The 23,558-nt window shown below is 39.3% G+C and overlaps 2 protein-coding genes across 3 annotated transcripts in view; one reads left to right on the plus strand and one right to left on the minus strand.

Moving 5' to 3' along the window:
* Nucleotides 1-2,514: 2,514 nt before the first annotated feature.
* On the minus strand, nucleotides 2,515-12,078 carry zdhhc4 (zDHHC palmitoyltransferase 4). The gene is made up of 6 exons (XM_061967429.2): nucleotides 11,401-12,078; nucleotides 11,230-11,303; nucleotides 9,301-9,479; nucleotides 9,107-9,232; nucleotides 4,041-4,285; nucleotides 2,515-3,962 (listed from the first exon to the last, which is right to left on the minus strand). Exons 1-6 carry the CDS (start codon nucleotides 11,521-11,523, stop codon nucleotides 3,669-3,671), a joined length of 1,041 nt encoding a protein of 346 aa, XP_061823413.1. The 5' UTR covers nucleotides 11,524-12,078; the 3' UTR covers nucleotides 2,515-3,668.
* The window catches only part of grid2ipb (glutamate receptor, ionotropic, delta 2 (Grid2) interacting protein, b), a 74,685-nt gene continuing 57,391 nt past the window's right edge, over nucleotides 6,265-23,558 (plus strand). Inside the window, exons 1-4 of one of the 2 annotated variants that reach the window (XM_072914073.1) lie at nucleotides 6,265-6,369; nucleotides 17,610-17,863; nucleotides 17,956-18,285; nucleotides 18,347-18,501. In XM_072914073.1, the coding sequence (XP_072770174.1) occupies nucleotides 17,618-17,863; nucleotides 17,956-18,285; nucleotides 18,347-18,501 (731 nt within the window). In that variant the 5' untranslated portion in view covers nucleotides 6,265-6,369; nucleotides 17,610-17,617. Of the gene's footprint in view, nucleotides 6,370-17,609; nucleotides 17,864-17,955; nucleotides 18,286-18,346; nucleotides 18,502-23,558 lie in introns of those variants that run through there. The other variant, XM_061967428.2, reaches the window with a different exon arrangement.

Below are 23,558 nucleotides of genomic sequence, written 5' to 3' on the forward strand. Positions count from 1 at the left end.
TTACTTATCCTATCTATAAAAAAATAAAAATAAAATAAATAAATAAAAAAAGAAAGAAAGGACCTTATCTTCACCATACCTGGCTGTAAATGAAATTAGCTTTGTTTAAAGGTTTTTTTTTTTTTTTTTTAAAGCAGGTCCAGTCCAGATAATGTCCAAGTCGGGTCCAGCAACACACACCTTCATTCATGTACACTGAGAAAACAAACAAACAAACAAAAACAAAAACAAAAAAAACCAGAAAATTTTGGAACACAACAGATTGCATATAATCTATAAACAAACTTACATTTAAAAAACAAAAACAAAAAAAGTATTTACAGTCCAGCTTATGTTCAGGTCACTAAAAGTTAGGGAATACAACAACAGATAGCATATAATCTATACATAATTACACTTTCAACATAAGCCTTTGAGGACTTCCCATCTTTTTTTATGTTTTTTGGCATCATTATCGTTTTCAACCATGTAACTTTCTAAAGTTAAAAAATACTGAATAAATGTTTTAAAGAAAGTAATACTAAGTGAATATCTGTTTTTGGCCTTAAAAATAAACCTTTTACCGAGTACTATAATTAAATTGATTAAATCATGATTGTCAATGAACTCTCCCAAAATAACAGAAACCACATCAAGCTTCATAAACAAACCAATCCTTAAACACATTTTTTCAACTTCCACCCAAAAAGAAGACACAATATGACAATACCAAAACAAATGCAGGGTGGATTCAGACTCCTGACAACAAAATCGGCAGTCATCTGACTCTGTCATATTCCATAATTTTAACATTTTCCCCGTGGGTAAGAAGTTATAAATAATTTTAATTTGAAAATAACGATTTTGCACATCAATAGTAGTTTTATAGATTAGTTTGAATATGGCATCCCACGGCAACGGGCAGTCAAAAAAGTCCTCCCATTTTCCAAATGTGTTGTATGGGGCAGCCTTCAAAGATTTCTTTATTAAATAAAACTTATATATTTTTCTATTTATTTTAGTTCCTTTTTGCCAACTCGAATTTCTTATTAGAGGTTTACAAACTAATAATTTAGTAGTTCCATAATTAATTATTTGTTTCCATCTTTTTCCAAAATATTTGTTAACGTTTTCATCACAGCAATACCATTTCAGCTTTTGTGTGAAAACCCACTGTCATGTTATTCTCTTTTTCCTGTCGGTTTGGTCTTGTATCTACTTCGCCTTGACTCCCTGCCTCAAGCCTTTGATGTTCCTACATGGCATTAACGTATTTACAAACAAACCAAATGTATTGTAATAGCATTTGACTTAAAAACATAAATCAGACCTCTGGACTATTAAGTTAAAGTACCAATGATTGTCTCACACACACACTCGGTGGTGAAATTATCCTCTGCATTTTACCAATCACGCTTAATCACCCCCCCTGGGAGGTGAGGGGAGCAGTGAGCAGCAGCGGTGGCCGCGCCCGGGAATCATTTTGGTGATTTAGCCCCCAATTCTAACCATTGATGCTGAGTGCCATTGTGGAGATGATTAAATAATTACATTATAAAAAGATCAGCCGCCAGCTGTTATCCTTTCTTATTATAATCAACAATATGATTTTAAAATCGTACCTTACACCCAGAACCTCCATTTGACACTCCCATCTCCATGGAGGTTATTTGGTGTCTTTATTATCAACTCTTATTTTTTTTTACACTGAATTTACACAACTGAATTTCTTGCATTTGAATTTTGTGAAAGTATTTTTTTTTTTACATCAAATTTTGCTAACAGTTTTAGTGAATAAAAATTGGTGTGCAAAACGCGTGTTTAAAAATTTGGTGCAGAAAAAATGTAAACTGAACTTAAACCAATTGATTTTTAAACACACATTTTGCTGACCATTTTTTTATTCAATGAACTTGTCAGAATAATTTGATTTAAAAAAAAAATCAGGAAGGGATGGCACTTAGCATATTTCTAATTTTCATGTCTCTTATCCAACAGGAAATGTGTATTATTATTATAATAATTATATTATTAACTTTATTCCGCATGTTTTTGTAGGTCTTCTCCTTCCACATGTATGCGCAATAAACACTTCCTGTTCCTCACTTTAAGTACTAATGATTGTCTCACACACACACACTAGATGTGGTGAAATTAACCTCTGCATTTGACCCATTCCCTTGTTCACCCCCTGGGAGGTGAGGGGAGCAGTGAGCAGCAGCGGTGGCCGCGCCCGAGAATCACTTAATGTACACAGTGTGGTAAATCGATACACCTCTGTACTGAACCAAATGTTCCTATAGCAAAACATCATATTACGACTCACACTTGCATATCAACCATGTTTCTTTACATTTGTGTAGTTCAGGCTGCAACAAACTTGCAATATCAGCTGCAATGTTGTTTATTGTTACATTTAATTCTAATACTGAAAGCATTTGTATTATTAGAGAGATTTTGCTACTCAATAGGCAACAGGAGTCAGTTGCATTCTCACACAGCACCCAGAATAGGATAGGGATAGGATTGACTTTATTCATCCCACATGAGGAAAATGATGTGGTTGCAGTGCAGATGCAGATTCAAAAAGTCTACAAAATAAGGTAAAAACACAAAAGAGAGAAACATTAAAGGACATAAAAGACATTAAACAAACACAGAACTGATGCAACCAGCTTCCACTTCAGCAGAGCCATTTCTACAAAACCCAAAACCAGTGAAGTTGGCACGTTGTGTAATTCGTAAATAAAAATTGAATACAATGATTTGAATATCCTTTTCAACTTATATTCAATTGAATAGACTGCAAAGACAAGATATTTAATGTTCGAACTGAGAAACTTACTTTTTCTTTCCGCAAATAATCATTAACTTGGAATTGAATGGCAGCAACACATTGCAAAAAAAGTTGGCACAGGGGCATTTTTACCACTGTGTTACATGGCCTTTCCTTTTAACAACACTCAGTAAACGTTTGGGAACTGAAGAGACCAATTTTTGAAGCTTTTCAGGTGGAATTCTTTCCCATTCTTGCTTAATGTACAGCTTAAGTTGTTCAACAGTCCGGTCTCCGTTGCCGTATTTTAGGCTTCATATTGTGCCACACATTTTCAATGGGAGACAGGTCTACAAGCAGGCCAATCTAGTAACCGCACTCTTTTACTATCAAACCACACTGTTGTAACACGTGGCTTGGCATTGTCTTGCTAAAATAAGCAGGGGCGTCCATGATAATGTTGCTTGGATGGCAACATATGTTGCCTTCACAGATGTGTAAGTTAACCATGCCTTGGGCACTAATACACCCCCATACCATCACAAACGGTGCATTTTTAGTGAACATTTAAAAACGAAGGATCCACTGTATTATCTCTTTGTCATGAGTAGTATTACAGTATTAATTGTATTGTGCAGTTAAAGACAGTGCCTTAGTCCTGCATTATCAATGCCTTTGGTCTCATTAAGGAAGAGTGAAACTATGGATCCGGTTGATAGTGAGGCTGTCATTCAAATTGCAATGAATAACACACATAGACTGACACACAAATGTCAAATAATAGCCATTCTTATTTGTTAAATTTTAACCACGCCATTTATTGGTCAAACAAATGTTTTACATAAAAAATGTCAGAAATAAAGTTTATTGTCTCAGTAGCAGTCCTGAATCAGGGATGCAACCTGACAGGTTCCTAAGTGTGTTTTTTCCGAAAAGGTTGTCGAGGAAAAAAAATCTCCCCCAAATTTCGGAGTAAGCCTCTGCTGTAGAAGTACCTTCTCGACGGCGCTGTGCCACAAAGGTGATCTGCTGTCGAAGTTGGGCGGCAGTGCTGACAAGAGAAACCTCGACTTTTGTACCACTCGTTGGACGTCTGATTGACGAGAACCAAGAAGGAATGGAACAGGGCATAACCGGCCAGCAGGAAAAAGACAAAGACCACAAATCCCAGCATGAAAATGATTCGGGGGAAGGTCAGGAACAGATGCTGGAAGGTAAAAAAGGAAATACATATGTAGCGTTTTATGACATATTTTCCCGAAATGTATTGCAAAACAGAACTCACCTGTATGATAAATACAGGCCCAGCAGGCTGCTGCTGGCCGTGCTCGTCTACATAACTGGCCCTCAGGAGCCCTGAACGCAACACGGCGTGAAGCAACATGTCGACTGTCAGGAGGGAAACGTCACCCGCCATGGCACAGACGCTGAACAAGTACAACATGAAGTATCGTGTGTTCTGGCCACCGATGCAGTTGTTCACCCAGATGCAATGGTGGTCGAACCGCCGGACACACCTGTTGCACACACCTGAAATACACACCACACTTCTTTTTGAGGATGTTCCCATCAATCAGAATCAGCAGATTTGATCGCCATTGCCGATTGACGCCTTTTAATGCCGATTACAAACGACAATCCCTTCTGGCTGACACTATTTATTTTTAGTCCCCTGGCTGACATACGCCATACACAGTGTGGAGCCGCTCCCCTAAGCTTATAATAATCGATAAACGGCATTTCTTTGTATCTTAAAGGGGAACTGCACTTTTTTTTTTAATTTTGCCTATCGTTCCCAATCATTATGAGAGACAAGAAGACAAAAGGTTTTTGTTTTTTTCGCTTCCTAACATATAAACATTGTCTTGTTCTAGGTGACTAGTAATGCAGCTAATTAATCCTACCTCTAAATCACTTTAAAAATGCATTCAAAAACCGTCAACAATACTTCATTTACTTTCCGTAACCCGTATAATAACCAACCTGTAGCAACATTGTTATTGTAAGAGCGAACACCGAGGAACTATTTTTCTATCATAGTAATACATCGGCATGCTTCGGTATTAGCTGTAAAAACTAACTACTGCAAGAGATAAGTTAGCTTCTACAACAACACGAAACGTGTTTGAGTTTGTAATGCACAACACAATGCGATACGACACTAATTTGTACTGACTGAAAAACATGAACAATCATATTACAGTATCTGTAAAGTATTAGCCCACATTTTATATTTGGTTTGTACACAGCCGAGTTAGCTAGACAGTGTATGTACCGTAGTTGTAACAACACGCATGGTGTGCTGCGTGTATCATGATCGATATTAAAGTGACTCACTCGATGGACAGTTGTTCGTCTGGTCCAGCTGACCCGGGACGTTCCTGTTGATTTTGGGTAAGCAATCCATTTATGTCGAAATAGCTTGGCTCCAAGTTCCATATTTATAGCGTCAAAATTGCTTTTATCCCCCTCTCCAGGCTTCCGTCTGCTCCAACATCTCACTTTTCCTTCGTGCTTGCTTCTATTAGCAGCAGTATATTTAGATTCAAAAGTATAAGGTTGTGAATCCTCATTTGTGCTAAAATAGTCGTCTTCATTGTCTGTTACCAAGTCTGCCATGATTAGAAAACACACTCGTGTTTGATTCCGGAAGTAGGAAAAGACATGTTGCCAGAAGTCAGACGTGCGCTGCTATGGAAACAGAAATAAATGCGCAAAACATTTAAGTCCCGTAAATGATTAAAATGATCAATTACGGTAAATATTGTACATATTACGTATTGTTATTAATGTGTCTGTTACTACATTATATATAGACTTGCACTGTATATATAATACAGTGAAGTTGTTTTAGGGGGCTTTGAAGGCTACAACGGTGACTCCAAATAGACACATCTTTCAAGTGTTGATCATCTTTAAATTCGTAAAAAAAAAAAAAGACATGTGTGTTCTTGTCCCTCATAACGATTGTGAGTAACGAGTAAATAGATATGATCAAAATAGTATCAATCTCACAGAGATTCCAGAGCCATTTTGAGACGTGATCCACGACGTAGAGATGGGAACCACAGGTCCCTTCCCCATCAACAACAGCGCTAATCATGCAGACTTTGTGAGAGCCAACAACGATTACTTTGGGAAAAATGATGATCCTGGACCTCATATTTTTGAGCCCGAACACAAAAAGGATGATCAATAAGTTTTAGAAAACCGACTGCTACCCGGATGCAGCTTTAGGGTGAGGAACTCGCATGGCTGCAGTAGTTGTGACCCCCAGATGCAGGAAACAGGAGAACGACGTGCAGGTAAGAGTCTTTAATATACTCAAAATAGGAGGAGCAGTCATAAAAGGTCCCTGACATAATCAATCATCGAGCACTGACGAACAGGCGAGGCAGGCATTAACAGCCGCCTGATTGGCAACTGCAACCAGGTGTGCCAGGCTGCCAATCAGGGACAGGTGAGGGAAACGAGCACTCAGGGAGACATGCAGGAAATGGAACCAAAATAAGAGTGCCGACAGGAAACAAACACCAAACAAGGAACCACAACCAGAGGTGAAGTGACAGATCGTCACATTGAGTGAAACATTATAGCATCATGTAGCAGTATTGGTAAGTGCTAAACAAACTACAAACATAATATAACGATCGCTCACTGTACATTGTCTGCTTTAACTGCAATGACGACTGATAGGATGTTCACATTTTCCTGTTTAGATGAAGAATTCATCATAATCCACAGGAAGGGTTAAAGGAAAAGTTGCTGCCTACAGAGGCCGTCTTCGGTTGTCGTGTCTTTGTCGCCACGCCCGGGTATAAATTGAATGTCACAGATGAACAACTTCTAGATTTATGGCTAAATTCTCCTATTATCCAGACGAGATGCATGATTTATAATCTAGAACAATTTTGACAAGCCGAGATGCAATGCAGCAGCAGCAGGACACCGGCTGGCTCACAGTACAACAGCATATCTGTTATCAATGCGCCGTTAAAAATAGTGTTTATATTAACAATATCGCTAATATTTGGTTAGTACTCAGGTCACGATATGTAAATAGAGTATTGTTGGCGGGTTTTGTCCCAGGACCCAGAGAGGGACAAGCGGTAGAGAATGGATGGATGCATGAATATTTAGAGGGCTTTGTGAGCGCAATAGGGACCCCCTCGTTGGCTCAATTGTTAGCAGACTTTTTATTGATTTATTTATTTAAAACAATTATGAAGTTGTCTTCATTTTTAAATCATCAAGCCATGATTTTACCAGTCCAGCCCGCTTGGTAACGGATTTATCTCCATGCGGCCCCTGAGCTAAAATGAGTTTGACACCCCTGTTATTTATAGCGGTGCCGTGATCAAGAGCTTTTGTGCACATGCTTAAAATAATCATAACACGTAAATATTAAATGTTATTATAAATGTGCCCGTCAGTACATTACATATATTTACTTAGATCATGTATGACCACCTCCTTAATGGAGGTGTTTGGATGTTTTTTTTTAGGGGCTTTATAGGCAGAATGGCGCGGCTTCCATAGGCTCCATTGTAAGCAGACATGTATTGACTATATAGAATGCATAAAAAAATACATCCGGCGTCATGTCTTTCATAATGATTGTGAATGTTAGGCAACATTCTACAAACCCCGTTTCCATATGAGTTGGAAAATTGTGTTAGATGTAAATATAAACGGAATACAATGATTTGCAAATCTTTTTCAACCCATATTCAGTTGAATATGCTACAAAGACAACATATTTGATGTTCAAACTGATAAACATTTTTTTTTTTTTGCAAATAATCATTAACTTTAGAATTTGATGCCAGCAACACGTGACAAAGAAGTTGGGAAAGGTGGCAATAAATACTGATAAAGTTGAGGAATGCTCATCAAATACTTATTTGGAACATCCCACAGGTGAACAGTCAAATTGGGAACAGGTGGGTGCCATGATTGGGTATAAAAGTAGAGTCCATGAAATGCTCAGTCATTCACAAACGAGGATGGGGCGAGGGTCACCACTTTGTCAACAAATGCGTGAGCAAATTTAAGAAAAACCTTTCTCAACCAGCTATTGCAAGGAATTTAGGGATTTCACCATCTACGGTCCGTAATATCATCAAAGGGTTCAGAGAATCTGGAGAAATTACTGCACGTAAGCAACTAAGCCCGTGACCTTCGATCCCTCAGGCTGTACTGCATCAACAAGCGACATCAGTGTGTAAAGGATATCACCACATGGGCTCAGGAACACTTCAGAAACCCACTGTCTGTAACTACAGTTGGTCGCTCCATCTGTAAGTGCAAGTTAAAACTCTCCTATGCAAGGCGAAAACCGTTTATCAACAACACCCAGAAACGCCGTCGGCTTCGCTGGGCCTGAGCTCATCTAAGATGGACTGATACAAAGCGGAAAAGTGTTCTGTGGTCTGACGAGTCCACATTTCAAATTGTTTTTGGAAACTGTGGACGTCGTGTCCTCCGGACCAAAGAGGAAAAGAACCATCCGGATTGTTATAGGCACAAAGTTGAAAAGCCAGCATCTGTGATGGTATGGGGGTGTATTAGTGCCCAAGGCATGGGTAACTTACACATCTGTGAAGGCGCCATTAATGCTGAAAGGTACATACAGGTTTTGGAGCAACATATGTTGCCATCCAAGCAACGCTACCATGGACGCCCCTGCTTATTTCAGCAAGACAATGCCAAGCCACGTGTTACATCAACGTGGCTTCATAGTAAAAGAGTGCAGGCACTAGACTGGCCTGCCTGTAGTCCAGACCTGTCTCCCATTGAAAATGTGTGGCGCATTATGAAGCCTAAAATACCACAACGGAGACCCCCGGACTGTTGAACAACTTAAGCTGTACATCAAGCAAGAATGGGAAAGAATTCCACCTGAAAAGCTTAAAAAATGTGTCTCCTCAGTTCCCAAACGTTTACTGAGTGTTGTTAAAAGGAAAGGCCATGTAACACAGTGGTGAACATGCCCTTTCCCAACTACTTTGGCATGTGTTGCAGCCATGAAATTCTAAGTTACTTATTATTTGCAAAAAAAAAATAAAGTTTATGAGTTTGAACATCGAATATCTTGTCTTTGTAGTGCATTCAATTGAATATGGGTTGAAAAGGATTTGCAAATCATTGTATTCCGTTTATATTTACATCTAACACAATTTCCCAACTCATATGGAAACTGGGTTTGTAAGAAAAGTGCAGTTCCCCTTTAAAAAAATAATTTCTCAATGCTGGGGCAATGAATCAGAAGTGATAAGGTCCTTTGTAAAATAAAGCAAGTATAGAGATAAACCAACAAGGAATAGAAAGACTTCCAGAGCAAGAACTTACTACAGTGTTTGGAGCGGGCAGGTTTGATAAGCTTACAGGTCGGGCAAGTGACGCCCGGGTGAAACAGCCTCTTGTCGTATGGATATAAGTACAACTGGCTGGATACATTCTTCATGGTCACGGTGCCTGTCAGAGTAAAACAACAAAATGTAACCGCAGACATTCTTGATGTGCCCTCATTTCCACTAAATGACCTGGATCTTTCTTGATGCAGAGGTAGAAGAAGACAGTTTTCACAGCGAGCAGGATGTAAGGTACGGACAGGCTGGTCAGGGTGGTGTCCATATCTCTGCAGAAACCAAAAACTTCGTAGGTGAACTCTGCATACACAGCGGCCTCTAGCAGGATCTGCAGGTAGATGAACGTGTTGTTCCTGCAGTCACACAAACACAATAATTAAAACATAGAAAATAAAAGGGCATCATTTGCCTTTCTATCCCACTTGTTAAAGGTGAACTGCACTTTTAAAACAATTGTGCCCATTAGCTACAAACCTCATGTGAGACAAGAACACACGTTTTTCCCTTTTCCGTGTATTTTAAATAGTGAACAACTGCAAGTACGAGGCAGCTAACACATGTGATACTTCTACTGCGCCTATAAAGTGTCTAAAAAAATGCCAACAGCACTCCATTTACATGCTATGACCTGCATATTAACCAAGCTGTAGCAACATTGTAATTATAAGAACTAACGCAGAGGAACTACTTTTCATGATGCATCACCTTGCTTACACTGCTCCTTCAACCACTAGTGAGTAGCCAGCCACTAGCTACTAGTTAGCTTGAGCTGCTATTAACGTTGGTTGCAACCCACTTAAAATAAAGCTGTTGTATTGCCTTTAAGTTAGTTCAAGTTAATACTAAATTATAAAGCAGAAGTTTCGGCAATGCTTAACATGATCAAAACTCTGTAAATATCATGTTATCAGAATGTCAGTGGAAGCATTTAAGTCCCATCTTAAAACTAATTTGTATACACTAGCCTTTAAATAGACCCCCTTTTAGACCAGTTGATCTGCCGTCTCTTTTCTGCTCGGCCTTGGACACTAATGCACCCCCATACCATCACAGATGCCGGCTTTTGAACTTTGCGTCGATAACAGTCTGGATGGTTCGCTTCCCCTTTGGTCCGGATGACACGATGTCGAATATTTCCAAAAACAATTTGAAATGTGGACTCGTCATACCACAGAACACTTTTCCACTTTGTATGAGTCCATCTTAGATGATCTCGGGCCCAGAGAAGCCGGCGGCGTTTCTGGATGTTGTTGATAAATGGCTTTTGCTTTGCATAGTAGAGCTTTAACTTGCACTTACAGATGTAGCAACCAACTGTATTTAGTGACAGTGGTTTTCTGAAGTGTTCCTCAGCCCATGTGGTGATATCCTTTAGAGATTGATATCGGTTTTTGATACAGTGCCGTCTGAGGGATCGAAGGTCACGGTCATTCAATGTTGGTTCCCGGCCATGCCGCTTACGTGGAGGGATTTCTCCAGATTCTCTGAACCTTTTGATGATATTATGGACCGTAGATGTTGAAATCCCTAAATTTCTTGCAATTGCACTTTGAGAAACATTGTTCTTAAACTCTTTGACTATTTGCTAACGCAGTTGTGGACAAAGGGGTGTACCTCACCTCATCCTTACTTGTGAAAGACTGAGCATTTTTTGGGAAGCTGTTTTTATACCCAATCATGGCACCCACCTGTTCCCAATTAGCCTGCACACCTGTGGGATGTTCCAAATAAGTGTTTGATGAGCATTCCTCAACTTTATCAGTATTTATTGCCACCTTTCCCAACTTCTTTAACACCTGTTGCTGGCATCAAATTCTAAAGTTAATGATTATTTGCAAAAAAAAAAAAGTATCAGTTTGAACATCAAATATGTTGTCTTTGTAACATATTCAACTGAATATGTGTTGAAAATGATTTGCAAATCATTGTATTCCGTTTATATTTCCATCTAACACAATTTCCCAACTCATATGGAAACGGGGTTTGTACAAACACAATCAAAGCTGAGCATTGTTCCCTTTGTAAATGCAGAATTATTGTTGGATCGCTCTAATCATGTGCAAATATACGTTCAATCTATGTGAAAACCTTATATTGGCCTACCTTTGATGAAATAATCTGTGCATTGTCCATTGTGAAAACCGCTGGAGCCATTTTGGAGTAATTGGTGCAAAAACCTGTGAGGGCAAAACATGCAACACAACGATCAGGTTTGCATTTGATGATGTCAAAATTAGTCCAACAACATTCTCCAACAAAATACACATTTCTTACCTTTGCTGTACAGCTGAGGAAAATATTCAAAGGATTTTGCTTCTGTCCGGAATATTTGCAGACTAGGACGATGCACGTCAACACCACAGCAATGTAGATGGCAAACAAAGTGAGGAAATCCATGTCTCAGGGCAGGACTTCAAAGAAACAACAGGTGTCGCGACGCAGTAATAGTTCCCACTAATATGCATTTTCTTCCAGCATGGAGCACAGATACATAATAAAAAAAACGAACTATTAAACCGTCACACGGAAATAAGTAAAAGTTGACAAGAGTATGCTACTTGTTCGCGAACCGGACGGACCTAATATTCTTACCGCCTGCACGTCATTAATCTATTTATTCTCTAAAATAAAACATAAATATTAATAACTCTCACGTTTACATGTATTTCACGCTTTTGAATACAGCGACGTTGTAATCTGTTTCACTTTTACTATATGCTACTACTTCCTGTAAACAAGGCTACACTTCCTTAGCATCGGTGTGGCTAACCCCGAAGCTAACAGCTAACGCCTGCCACCTCCCAGCCATAAACACCGCCACTGAAGCGTGGACTTTTTAATTGATCTGGCAGTGGAAAAAACTAATAAGCTTGTCTGTTTGCAAACGAAAACATTTTTTTTAACTGTAAGTTAACAAAACTCAGTGCCGTTCTATTTTGCAGTCTGCTGTTGTTATATTGCCACCTACTGGTAAAACATTTGCTTGCACCTATTACAAATCGTATAAGGCCATGGTTTATGCAAGGTAATGTATATTACTTATGGAAAATACACAGTATGTGATATAGGATAAACATAACTAATTATTTTTTGTATTATTATTTATTAATTCCTTAATCATTTTAGTGTGTTTGTTAGTTGTTTGTTATGTATTTATTTATTCATTTTACTCACTGTACAATTTCAGTCAGATTTTTAACATTCTATTTATCTTTTTAATTCATAATCAAGGTTTTATTTTTTTTAATCATATATCCTGTATTAATTTTCTCATTATAAAATATCCTGTCCATTTTACCCTATTTTATTACTGAACAAACTATCCAAAAACCAATTCATTAACTATACTGTTACGCTTTATTTTCCTATTCTTTACCTTTTTATAAAATGGTAACATATGAAAGACAGGAAGTGAAACACATGTAGACTCTCATTAATGACTCATGGAAGACTAGGACTGTCTTAGAAGTAATTTGTTGTGGTTTATTATCTGCAGAAAACACGTTTTAAGATCAAAATAGGTGGGGAAAAAAACCAATTTTACAGTGTGTCTGACTGTGACTGCCATGCACTGGCACATAACAAGGCATCATGGGACACCTGCTGGATCTGGTTGCTGACTGGGCCCTCAACACTCATATTACAGCTCACGTTGCTGAAAAGAAGAGTGTTGTCCATAAGCTATGGATTCTGTTTAAATAAAGAAGGTAAGAGATGCATGCTTTTAATACTACCTATGTTGTCGATTAGGATTCTGCATAAACACATACTAACCGTTGCCTGTAAGATGACCATTTATCATTTGCTTTGACTATAGCAGAAGTAAAATAAGTGTACATTAACAATGTTAATACATAAGCTGACAGCCAGTTGTATTTTTATTATAATCCTATAACAGTTGTGTTATACTGTGTACAATAAAAATCCATACTTCCATGACAGTAACAATTACTAACTTTGTATATATAGGCAGAATTTCAAATGATGCTCTACTATATGGACCTCAATAGATTGTGCAGGTGTACCTAATGTTGTGGTTGTGGTTGGTGACACCAGGGTACTGAGGTAAAAATAAAAATGTCAATGATAAAAAAAAAAACTACCAAACATCACCAAACCACAGGTATATACCATCTGATAATATACATTTGAATGTGAGTACATAAGTATCCCAATATTATAATTTTGCTGTTGGGTACTTAGTACTGTAAAGGATCCAGCCACAATATTAATTAATGTATTCCATCCATCCATCCATTTTCTACCGCTTATTCCCTTTGGGGTCGCGAGGGGCGCTGGAGCCTATCTCAGCTACAATCGGGCGGAAGGCGCGGTACACCCTGGACAAGTCGCCACCTCATCGCAGGGCCAACACAGATAGACAGACAACATTCACACTCACATTCACACACTAGGGCCAATTTAGTGTTGCCAATCAACCTATCCCCAGGTGCATGTCTTTGGAGGTGGGAGGAAGCCGGAGTACCCGGAGGGAACCCACGCAGTCACGGGGAGAACATGCAAACTCCACACAGAAAGATCCCGAGGCCGGGATTGAACCCAAGACTACTCAGGACCTTCGTATTGTGAGGCAGATGCACTAACCCTTCTTCCACCGTGCTGCCCTAATGTATTTGATTTTAAATTAATTATAAAAAATAATCCACAATGTGTATGATTTGTATTAATTTAAAAAACAAAACAATACAAACAAAACTTACTATGCAATACAAACATTGTATCTATACTCTGTGCAGGATTTGAAATGTATATATTAATTATTTTAATCAAAACAATGTGTTGCACATATACAGGTGCATCCCAATTAATGAGAATGATGTGCAAACGTTTTTTACTTCATAAATCTATAGATTGACTACAAAGTGAAAGATTTCAAGAATGTCAAATTTAAGCTTTTCATAATTTTTATGATTATAGTAAAAAAGTACCATGTTGTAAAATGGTGTGCTCTCCAGTCAGCAATTGAACAGAAAAAAATTCCCACTGACTTTAATTGGTCTTTTAGTTGAGGAAATCAAATAACTTTTGCAAGATATTTAACCACATCTTTAGTCACGTTGACTGCATAGATGAACACATTAAAATAAAACAGAACCATAGAGGTATGGAAATAAATAAATAAATAAATTCAGTGAGTTGGGGTCGTGGGCACCTGTGTTCCTAATGTACTGATGTAAAGGTGGAGGTTGGGCTTGAGATTAAACCCCTAATCCACCTAATCTTCAGATAGTAGTCTTAAATGGTCCCCTGCTGCTTTTCAATGAACTAAACATTTAGGCGTGAACCCAGCTACACTACGCACGGATTTACACTATCCCAGGCTGACATTCCAATTAGTGCTCAGGCTTCCTTGCATCAGCGCCGAGTGATTCTGGGCCAGGAGCGGTCCCTCGGAGAGCCACCTAGCCAAGGCAGAAAAAGACACGTTGGTGTATTTATAGACAAATGAGGCCTTTTTGGAGAGTGAATTATTAAGGAACGGAGGTGCGCGGGTGCACGCGTCCCAGTTTCCTGATTAACACTGCTCATGCAACTTGGCCATGAGATGAATCAGGGATGAGACGCGGGACTTTGACAAACTCATAGCGAGACTGGACTTGATTTTCATGCACACTCAGCTATCACTCATTTGGTGGGATTTTGGGTCACAAGGTGCTCAGGGTGGATATTTTTACTTTTTATTTCTTTTTTTTTACCTGACAAGCCTGCAAGCAGGCTGTATACAATTTGAAGATGAAGAAGTTCCTGCAAAACAAAAAGGGTAGATATTCGTTCCACCAGACCAAACGGGGCTCTCGGTGTCCACCTAAAGATTTCTGTAAGTCTTTAATCAGTTGGATTGATCCTCAAATGTATACATGACCCCCCAAGTCTCTCCTATTTTTTTCTTTTTTTATGCCTCGTAATTCAGTAAGATAATTAAAGCAATGCTTTGGATGTGCGCTGAGGTTAATTTGGGTCACAATCTCTGTGACGCCTTCTTTCAATTGGCTGCTTTGCCATTTGGGAACCAGGTCAAGGACCATTGGTGTGTGTCAGAGTTTAGGGTAGAGAGCTCTGACATGGTGCTCTTTAGTAGACAAGACAATAACTATTTGATGGAAGGCTTATGTGCAATGTCCATTGATTTGAATGCATCCATGACCTTGGGTAAGACTTTATTTTGCATCTATTTCCAGCGCATTTATAATGGATTGTGAGAGATTTGCAGAAGTCAAGGACGGCCCCTGGCATAAACACTCATCATTATGCATTATTATGGTGACTGGTCACTTCAGTAGCTGATCGTCAACGTGGTTGTTAACGGTTTGCTTGTTCTACTTTGATAGACTGAATAGCCTCATGGATACAATTATACTTGGTTTCGGCTAAACTCTTGTTCAGCAGTGAGTCAACTTAGTTTAAGTGTGGTTCAGCAGCATTGCAGCCGCGTCTTTTCAAAACCTGTAGATGTAATCGCTAATTAAGAATCATTTCGAACGCTGTTATCGTGACAGATTTCCAGCCGTATTTCTAAAACGACTGTATAACTTAAGTTTATATTGTAGTCAAACCTTTTTTCTAACTATATAATGTCTAAATATTTTTTTTAAAATAGATTATGCCTTTTTAATGTGTTCTGTTTACTTTTTCAATTAATGTCGGTTTTGGATTGACTTCACTGTGGTTGGAGATTTTTCTAATCTTTCCGTGTAAACTTTAGACTTATCTGTCATATAAACACATGACCCTTCAACATATTGGAGTGAACTAAATTGTAGTCTTTTTTTTGTTTGTTGTTCATATGTTATTTTTATAGTAAATACTAATCTTTACAGAGCTTGTAAAATATTAATAATACAGTGGGAAGGGGGTTCATATGGCCCCATTTTGTCGCGGTTTACCTGACACATGAAATGTGACGAATTTGGGACATTCATTATCCACTTTAGCCGCCAGGTGGCAGTAGGGTGGCAATTGTAACTTAGACCACAGCATCAGTTGCTATGTGGAGTGGCGTTTTCCATCATTTTCAGCAGACTGCATTGTAAGATGATTAACCCCCTCCACCCCCCTCTTCCTCTCAAGCGAGTTCCACCCAGGAATGGGGCCATATGAATCCCTTCCCTACTGTACATTATTTCTTAATATCTAATTATAAATGTACTTAAACTGTATTTTTGTTGGTTGTGTCTCTCATGCACACACTCAGGCTCCCATACCCAAATTTACTTTTGGTCAAAAAAACCAGGGCCGGTACCTGGGAGTCCACTTGAACAGCAGACTGCACTGGAAGGACAACAGCAAAGCTGTATACAAGAAGGGCATGAGCAGACTCTTTTTCCTGAGGAAGCTTAGGTCCTTTAATGTGTGCAGCAAGCTGTTGGAGAACTTTTTTTCAATCTGTTGTGGCCAGTGGCCTGTACTTTGCAGTGGATTTTTGGGGGAGCAGCACCAGCAAAAGGGACTTAAACCGGATTCACAAACTGATCCGGAAAGCCGGTCAATTTATTAGCACGCAGTTGGAGGGGTTTGTGTCATTGAGGGACGGGAGGACAAATTCCTCGCCATCGTGGACAATCCTGCCCACCCGCTCCACCATACAATTGAGTGACAGCAAAGCTCATACTCCAACAGGCTTCTTCAGCTTCGTTCCCACAGTGTTCGATTCAAGAACTCCTTCATTCCGCACTCCATCCAGCTGTATAATCACTCGTCATACAGCAATAGATGATATCTGTCTATTACCTGACCGCTTCTATGTTAGCTACCTCTCTTTGTTTATAATGTATATTTTCTGCTGGATCTACTCTATTTTATGCTGCCCTTTTTTTGCTGCAGCCGTTACATATACTGTAGTATTGCACATGGTAATTGGGATTTGTTATACTGTATATTGTATATATTATGTAAAAATATAATATAATATAATAATATAATGTATCAGTATATATTTTATACTGTATATATAATATGTAAATATTACATATATGTTATATTTTATATTGCTACTATGGTACATTGTTAGTCTACTTTATACCTGCATTATCCTTTCCATCCTTGCACTTTCCATTCTTTGTAACTGAGCTACTGTGTGGCACAATTTCCCTTGTGGATCAATAAAGTTTGTCTAAGTCTAAGTGTTTATTAGACTTATTCTAAGTCTAATAAACAGTTGTTTATCACTGTTAATTTTCACAAAATATTGATTTTAAATGGAATATTTTTTAACTAGAGCAAAAAAAACCCTGTTAAGCCCTCTAAAGATGAAATAACACCCACTTAATCACCATTACAAGTCGATGTGGCTGGGGAATACTGTATTACAATAATCGCTAGGCTGCAGTCAGGCGCCTATAACGTGTTACACAAGTAATATTGAAAACTAAAATGAGGGCCACAAACAAAATCTTGTTTAGAGCCCCAAAAAGCCTGGGCAGTACAGTCATTCCTCTAAAGGCCGCTTCCTCCCCTCCCTCCAGTCCTCAGCATGCCGACGTCCAACCATGGCTGGCCTGATGAGTTTGGCTTCCGGTTGGGCGGGAATGGACCGAGCTACATCCTGTCTGTGGAGGAAGGAAGCAGTGCTCACCTGGCTGGGCTGCAGGCTGGAGACCAGGTGCTGGAAATTGAGGGCCACAATGTGTCAACGTTGCCGCCGCTAGCCGTCATTGCCATCGCCCAGACTCAGAAGAACATCCCCCCCAGCATCGGAGTTGTGTCCCGCATACAGCAGGTCATCTGTACTTCCAATTTCTACCGCTTGTCTCTCTGTACTTTTCAAAACGATTCTGCTATTTTGCTTTATTCTGCGTTGCTGCTTTACAGATGGACATCATACCTGGTCCGGATGGTCGATTGGGGTTCACTATCGTGGGAGACTGCCCACTGCTGGTGGAGGACTGCTCGCCGTGCTCCCCGGCAGGCCGTGCGGGTTTGAGGGCGGGCGACTGCGTCATGGAGGTCAACGGTATCCCTGTCAGGCAGCATGAGACAGCCGCGGCGCTTATCAAGTCATCCCAGGGGAGGACACTGCGTCTGGGCGTGCTGGGACTCGGCGCAAGGCAGCAACGTAGCATCAGCCTGGATGACAGTCAGATCGGAGGGGAAGGCGCAAGGCTGGACCGCAAATACAAGGCTCTGGAGTTCAACAGGAAGGTAAGGGAAGCATTGCTCAAATTCTAACCTGAGACGATCCAAAATATTCTGACACCGGCAGGTGGAGCAGATTTTAAGCGACGAGCCCGAAGTGAAGGAGCGACTTTTTGGCGTGTTGAAGCAGTACGCAGCTGAGAAGAAAGTGGAATGGTTGGCTTCCGTCTTGCCCGAAATCCTCACCACCGATGACCATCGACAGCTCATCTCCAGCATCAGGTGAGAGTTTTTGACATTAATACAAGCTTAGCACATTACTTTCATTCTTATTTTGCTGCAATCTGTTGGTTTCCACTCAATATTGAAGTGTTTTTGACTGAACTTTGAAATATAAATGTAAGAGCTGCAAGAATTGAATATGCAATCCTTGTTATGCATTTCTCCATATATCGTATTTTTCGGACTACAAGACACTCTTAAAATCCTTTCATTTTCTCAATAATTGAGAGTGCGCCTTATGTATTTACGTAAAAATTCTGGTTGTGCTTACCGACCTCGAACCAATTTTATGTGGTACATGCTGTAATGATAAATGTGACTTGTAAGGCAGTCACACATATGAGATACATGTGTACTGCTGGTTGACGCCTGTTGTTTCATAACATCTAGCATCTAGAATCTAGCGAGCAAGACCAAAACTTTTCTGTTTCACTGAGAATATAGAACATAACACATGCCGCTGAAAGATCTGTCAAAATGTTTTAGTACGACTTTGGTAAGCCACGAAGCAGCACCACTCGATGGATTGTCGGAGCATTATAGCTACCGTAGTCAGACGTACTGTGCTTCATTCAACATACGAGTATTACTATGGTGTGTGTATAAGGAGCCCAAAACGCCATCTACTGGAAGAAATATTATCTGCCGTTTTGTTTCGCCCTATTATGCAAAACAAACTTGTCTTACCTTTTTAGTACTTGCGAATATGTATTTGGGATCTGCATAAGTCCCACAAATTTGTGTGCGTCCGCCATTTTAGTCTGTGCCGTAGTCAATAAGCTCCTTCTTTTTCTCTATCTTTTTTTTGTGGGGCATTCATCCTCAACTGTTGCCATTTCTACTAAAAAGTAGTGTATAATTCGAACTTAATTTGTGAGTATAGTCGCTATGGAAGCACTAAAAACTACAACAAAGATGCAAGGAGAAGACACAGTCGAAGTGAAGCCACGTTAAAAAGACCGCGCACCAAACGACACATTCTGAAGAGTTTATCAGAAAGCGGCTTGAAGATGGTCTGTACAACATAATCTATGCAAAATGTTGGCCAAACAACCATCATTGCACGTTATGCAGACCACAAGGAAGTGTTTTAATGTAGAAAAACAAATCACAATATGACCACCTTAATGCGCCTTCTGGTGTATGTATGAAAATAGACCCGAATAGAACCGTTTATCGACAGTGCGCCTTGCCGGTGCGCCTCATGGTCTGAAAAATACGGTAATCTGTTTTAGACATGTTGTAACTTGTTAAAATAAGCATGTCTGAAACACACAAACCATCACAACAATTTCACAATTAGAACGATCAAAGTGGGCCCCCAGAGCCTTTAATTTTCAGTGTGGCCCTCAGTGGAAGTTTGGACACCCCTGATCTACAAGGATTAATTGGTGCTAACATGTAAACTGGCACTTCCTTTTCCATACAATTCTATTAGTCTTTTCACGGAAACAATAGACTTTAGATTTAAGTAGGCTCCATCTGCCACCCAGGATAAATCCACATGACCTTCTAAGTCTCTTGCAGTCTCAGTGAAACTGTAAGGGATTGTTGTTGACAATTAGCAAAAGTAAATACTGGAATAAAGTTTGTTACAATTTAAAAAATGTTCTAGGGACTCTTTGGTTCGGTACATCAGTGTACTGATATTTTTGTTATTTTATTTTTTTGTCCTGTCCAGCTACTCAGGCAAATCATATTGTTGATGTAGATGCCCATATTTGCTGTACAGATTTACTTTAAAAAAAGAGAAGTGTGTGTGCAGTGTACTAATATTTAATCAGGCATGTGATTTGAACTTAATGAAAAAGACTGAAAATAAGCAGGGGGTCTGGAGGGCCGCAGGTCCCCAGCCAGATCCAGCTATTAGCTAACTTCCTTTATCTGAATAGCCATTTGTGATTTATAGCAGGGAATAACAAATATCTTACAATCATGTTGTTTATGTTTCAAAAATGATTCAACTATTCAATGTCAAAATATAAAAAGTAGAAATAATTAAAGCTGCAAGCAGCGATGGACGGGACCGACTTTGACGGCACATAAAATCCAAACCGGAGCAGTAATTAAAACTCTTTGGTCAACTTTTAATCAGAAGGGTTCAATCTCTCTCCTGTGTTAGTTTGAAGCTGACACGACAAACGCGCTCAGAGGAGATAATGTTTGAAAAAAGGTGATCGGTTTTTACAAAACTTTTGTTTTGAAGGGGGAATTGCAAACTTCCTGTTGATTTTTGCTGGGGGTTGTTGATATATGAAATGTAGGTCTAAGTAAGACTTACATAAAGGTTTTTGTTTCATGTCTCTAAGACATTCCTACTGGAAGTTACAGGCAGTTTTGTCTGAGTTTTCTTCCTAGGAGCAGTTGTGTCTGTGTTTTCTTCCTCGGGGGCGCTAGAGCGCAATTTTGAGTTTTGGGGTTGTTGTTTTTTTATTAGATCGCAATTTTTGCCAGTTCTGATGTGTGTGTCCAGTTTGGTGAGTTTTGAAGCATGTTAAGGGGATCAAATTACAGCCCAAAGAGGCAAAAGTGACAGTTTATACTAAACTTTTGTTTTGAAGGGGGAATTGCCAACTTCCTGTTGATTTTTGCTGAAGAATGTCAATGAATGAAATCTAGGTCTAAGTCAGACCTACATAAAGGTTTTTGTTTCATGTCACTACGACATTCCTACCGGAAGTTACAAGCAGTTTTGTCTGTGTTTTTTCCTAGGGAGCGCTAGAGCGCAATTTTGAGTTTTGGGGTTTGGTTTTTTATTAGATGGCAATTTTTGCCAGTCCTGATGTGTGTGTCAAATATGGTGAGTTTTGAAGCATGTTGAGGGGGTCAAATTACAGCTCAAAGAGGCGGCGGAATAATAATAATAAAACCTTACAATTAGATTAGGGTCCTCTGTCCCAAAGGGACATTGCGGTCCCTAATGAACAAAATGTCAGCTACTGTCTCGTTGTAAAACACCAATTAAAATGAAATGTAGCATTTAGACAGGCTATACTGTAGCAAAAGTCATCACGTCTGTCACAATCATGTGTGTTCTTAAATGTGTATCCCACGTCTTCCATGTTGAGAGCAGTTTTGATTTGGGCTTACATGGTAAACAACTAAAATGAATGTGTTGGGCATAGTTTTATCCAGACTCATACATTTGTCCAAATGTGGCCAAGTAGACGCATTTTGGGTTTCCTGGACGTCGTCTACATCACTAAAAGAAAAATCTAAGGAAGAAAATCCCTATGTCATCTTCCACTAGTTTTTATAAATATATAAACCGCCCGCTTGAATATTCCCTCTTCTTTTCTCCGACTCTCAATGTCAATCAATCAATGTTTATTTATATAGCCCTAAATCACAAGTGTCTCAAAGGGCTGCACAAGCGACAACGACATCCGCGGTACAGAGCCCACATAAGGACAAGGAAAAACTCACAACCCCAATGGGACGTCGATGTGAATGACTATGAGAAACCTTGGAGAGGACCGCATATGTAGTTGACCCCCCCCCCCCCCCCCCTCTCGGGGAGACCGGACTCTCTCGTCGTCATTCGGGATGTGCGTGTCTGTTGCGATTTCCTTTCCTGGTTCGATGACCCGCCCTATCTTGCCTTTGATTGGCCTGTCCCTAATGTTTTGCCCTAATCTTAACCAATTGTGACTCATCATAGTAAACCAACCAACCAATCATGGATTTTCTTATACGTAAACCAACCAATCATCATTGATGTTTCCCATATATTTTGTCCCCTGCTACGTAGCTTCCATTTTTAAGTTAATCATTTTTAATGGAAAACTGTTCGTTTTTATCACTGGATTATCAAAAAGCGTACTCATTACGGGAAAACCGTAGTTGTTGACAGGTATGGCAAAGAGACTGATCAAGATTTTAACACACACTGTAGGTTGGAAAAAGCGAAGAAAAACGGAAAATATTTTTTTATATTTGTACACAGATAAAAAAAGACGGCTTTCCGACTATAGACGGAAACATCTCATGCCTGTTTAATGTGAGAGACAGGAAGTGTGTATTCAACATTGCGATGCATCTCCACAAGCCGAGTATAGTGTGCCTTAAAGGCAGGAATTTGGCGTGGAAGCCTTTTACTGGCGACAGTGCCAAGGAAAAGCGGAGGCTTGAAAATCTTTACAGTAATTTTTTTTTGTCGCCTGTATCATGAAGCCCATAGCTTATAATACAGTAGTGTATATTGACCTACATTGGATTGGTTTCAGCATCTTTAATGCACAAAATGTATCAAAATGGCCTCCTACATTCTTATATATTGATTTTTTTAATATGACAATTGTATTTATTGGACAATTACCTGCCAGCAGTTGGCAGTTTTTTATGTTTTATTAATAATGCTACACAGTTTTGAATTTTGTTTACTGCAGCAGCGTTTTTAGATAAGATGCACAGCAGCCCAAGGCAGCACTCTCTAGGGGGTGCCGTAAGGATGAGGATAGAAAAAAAAAGATTCATACTAACTGCTGAGTACTCTGTGGCAGCGCCAGTTTCACTTTGTCTCATAGCACATGGTGCATTCAAGGACAGTTGAATAAATTGTGAAATATTAGCGCTTGACAAAAAAACATTATCAACTAGAAAAGTGCTGTCTTTCGCCAAGCCCTATCCCAATAGTAAAAAATCCTTTAAAAAAAAATCATGAATCCAGACACTGATCCGGATGTATTCTCTTGTTCTATCTTATTTCTGATATTTCCTGAAATTGTTATCAAAATCTGCCCATAACCTTTTGAGTTATGTTGCTAGCCAACAAAAAGACAGACTTATAAACCCCAGCAAATACGTAACCCACTGGCAAGGTAACTAATTTAAGGATAAATGAAAATGTCATGTCTGCTTGTGTTTGTTTTGTTTTTCTGTTGCTTTCAAACAGGCTGCAAGAGGGTTCACTCTTTGCACCGGTGTCAGCAGCTGGGCACGTTTGTTCGATAGTAGAATAATTAAACAAAATAAACCCTCTTGTCAGTACAATGAAAACTATGGCCAATTATGAGTTATTATAAGTGTGAGACAAGATCACAGCCCAAAAAACATGT

Source organism: Nerophis lumbriciformis, linkage group LG11, assembly GCF_033978685.3.
Source record: "Nerophis lumbriciformis linkage group LG11, RoL_Nlum_v2.1, whole genome shotgun sequence".
NCBI classification, from domain to species: domain Eukaryota; kingdom Metazoa; phylum Chordata; class Actinopteri; order Syngnathiformes; family Syngnathidae; genus Nerophis; species Nerophis lumbriciformis.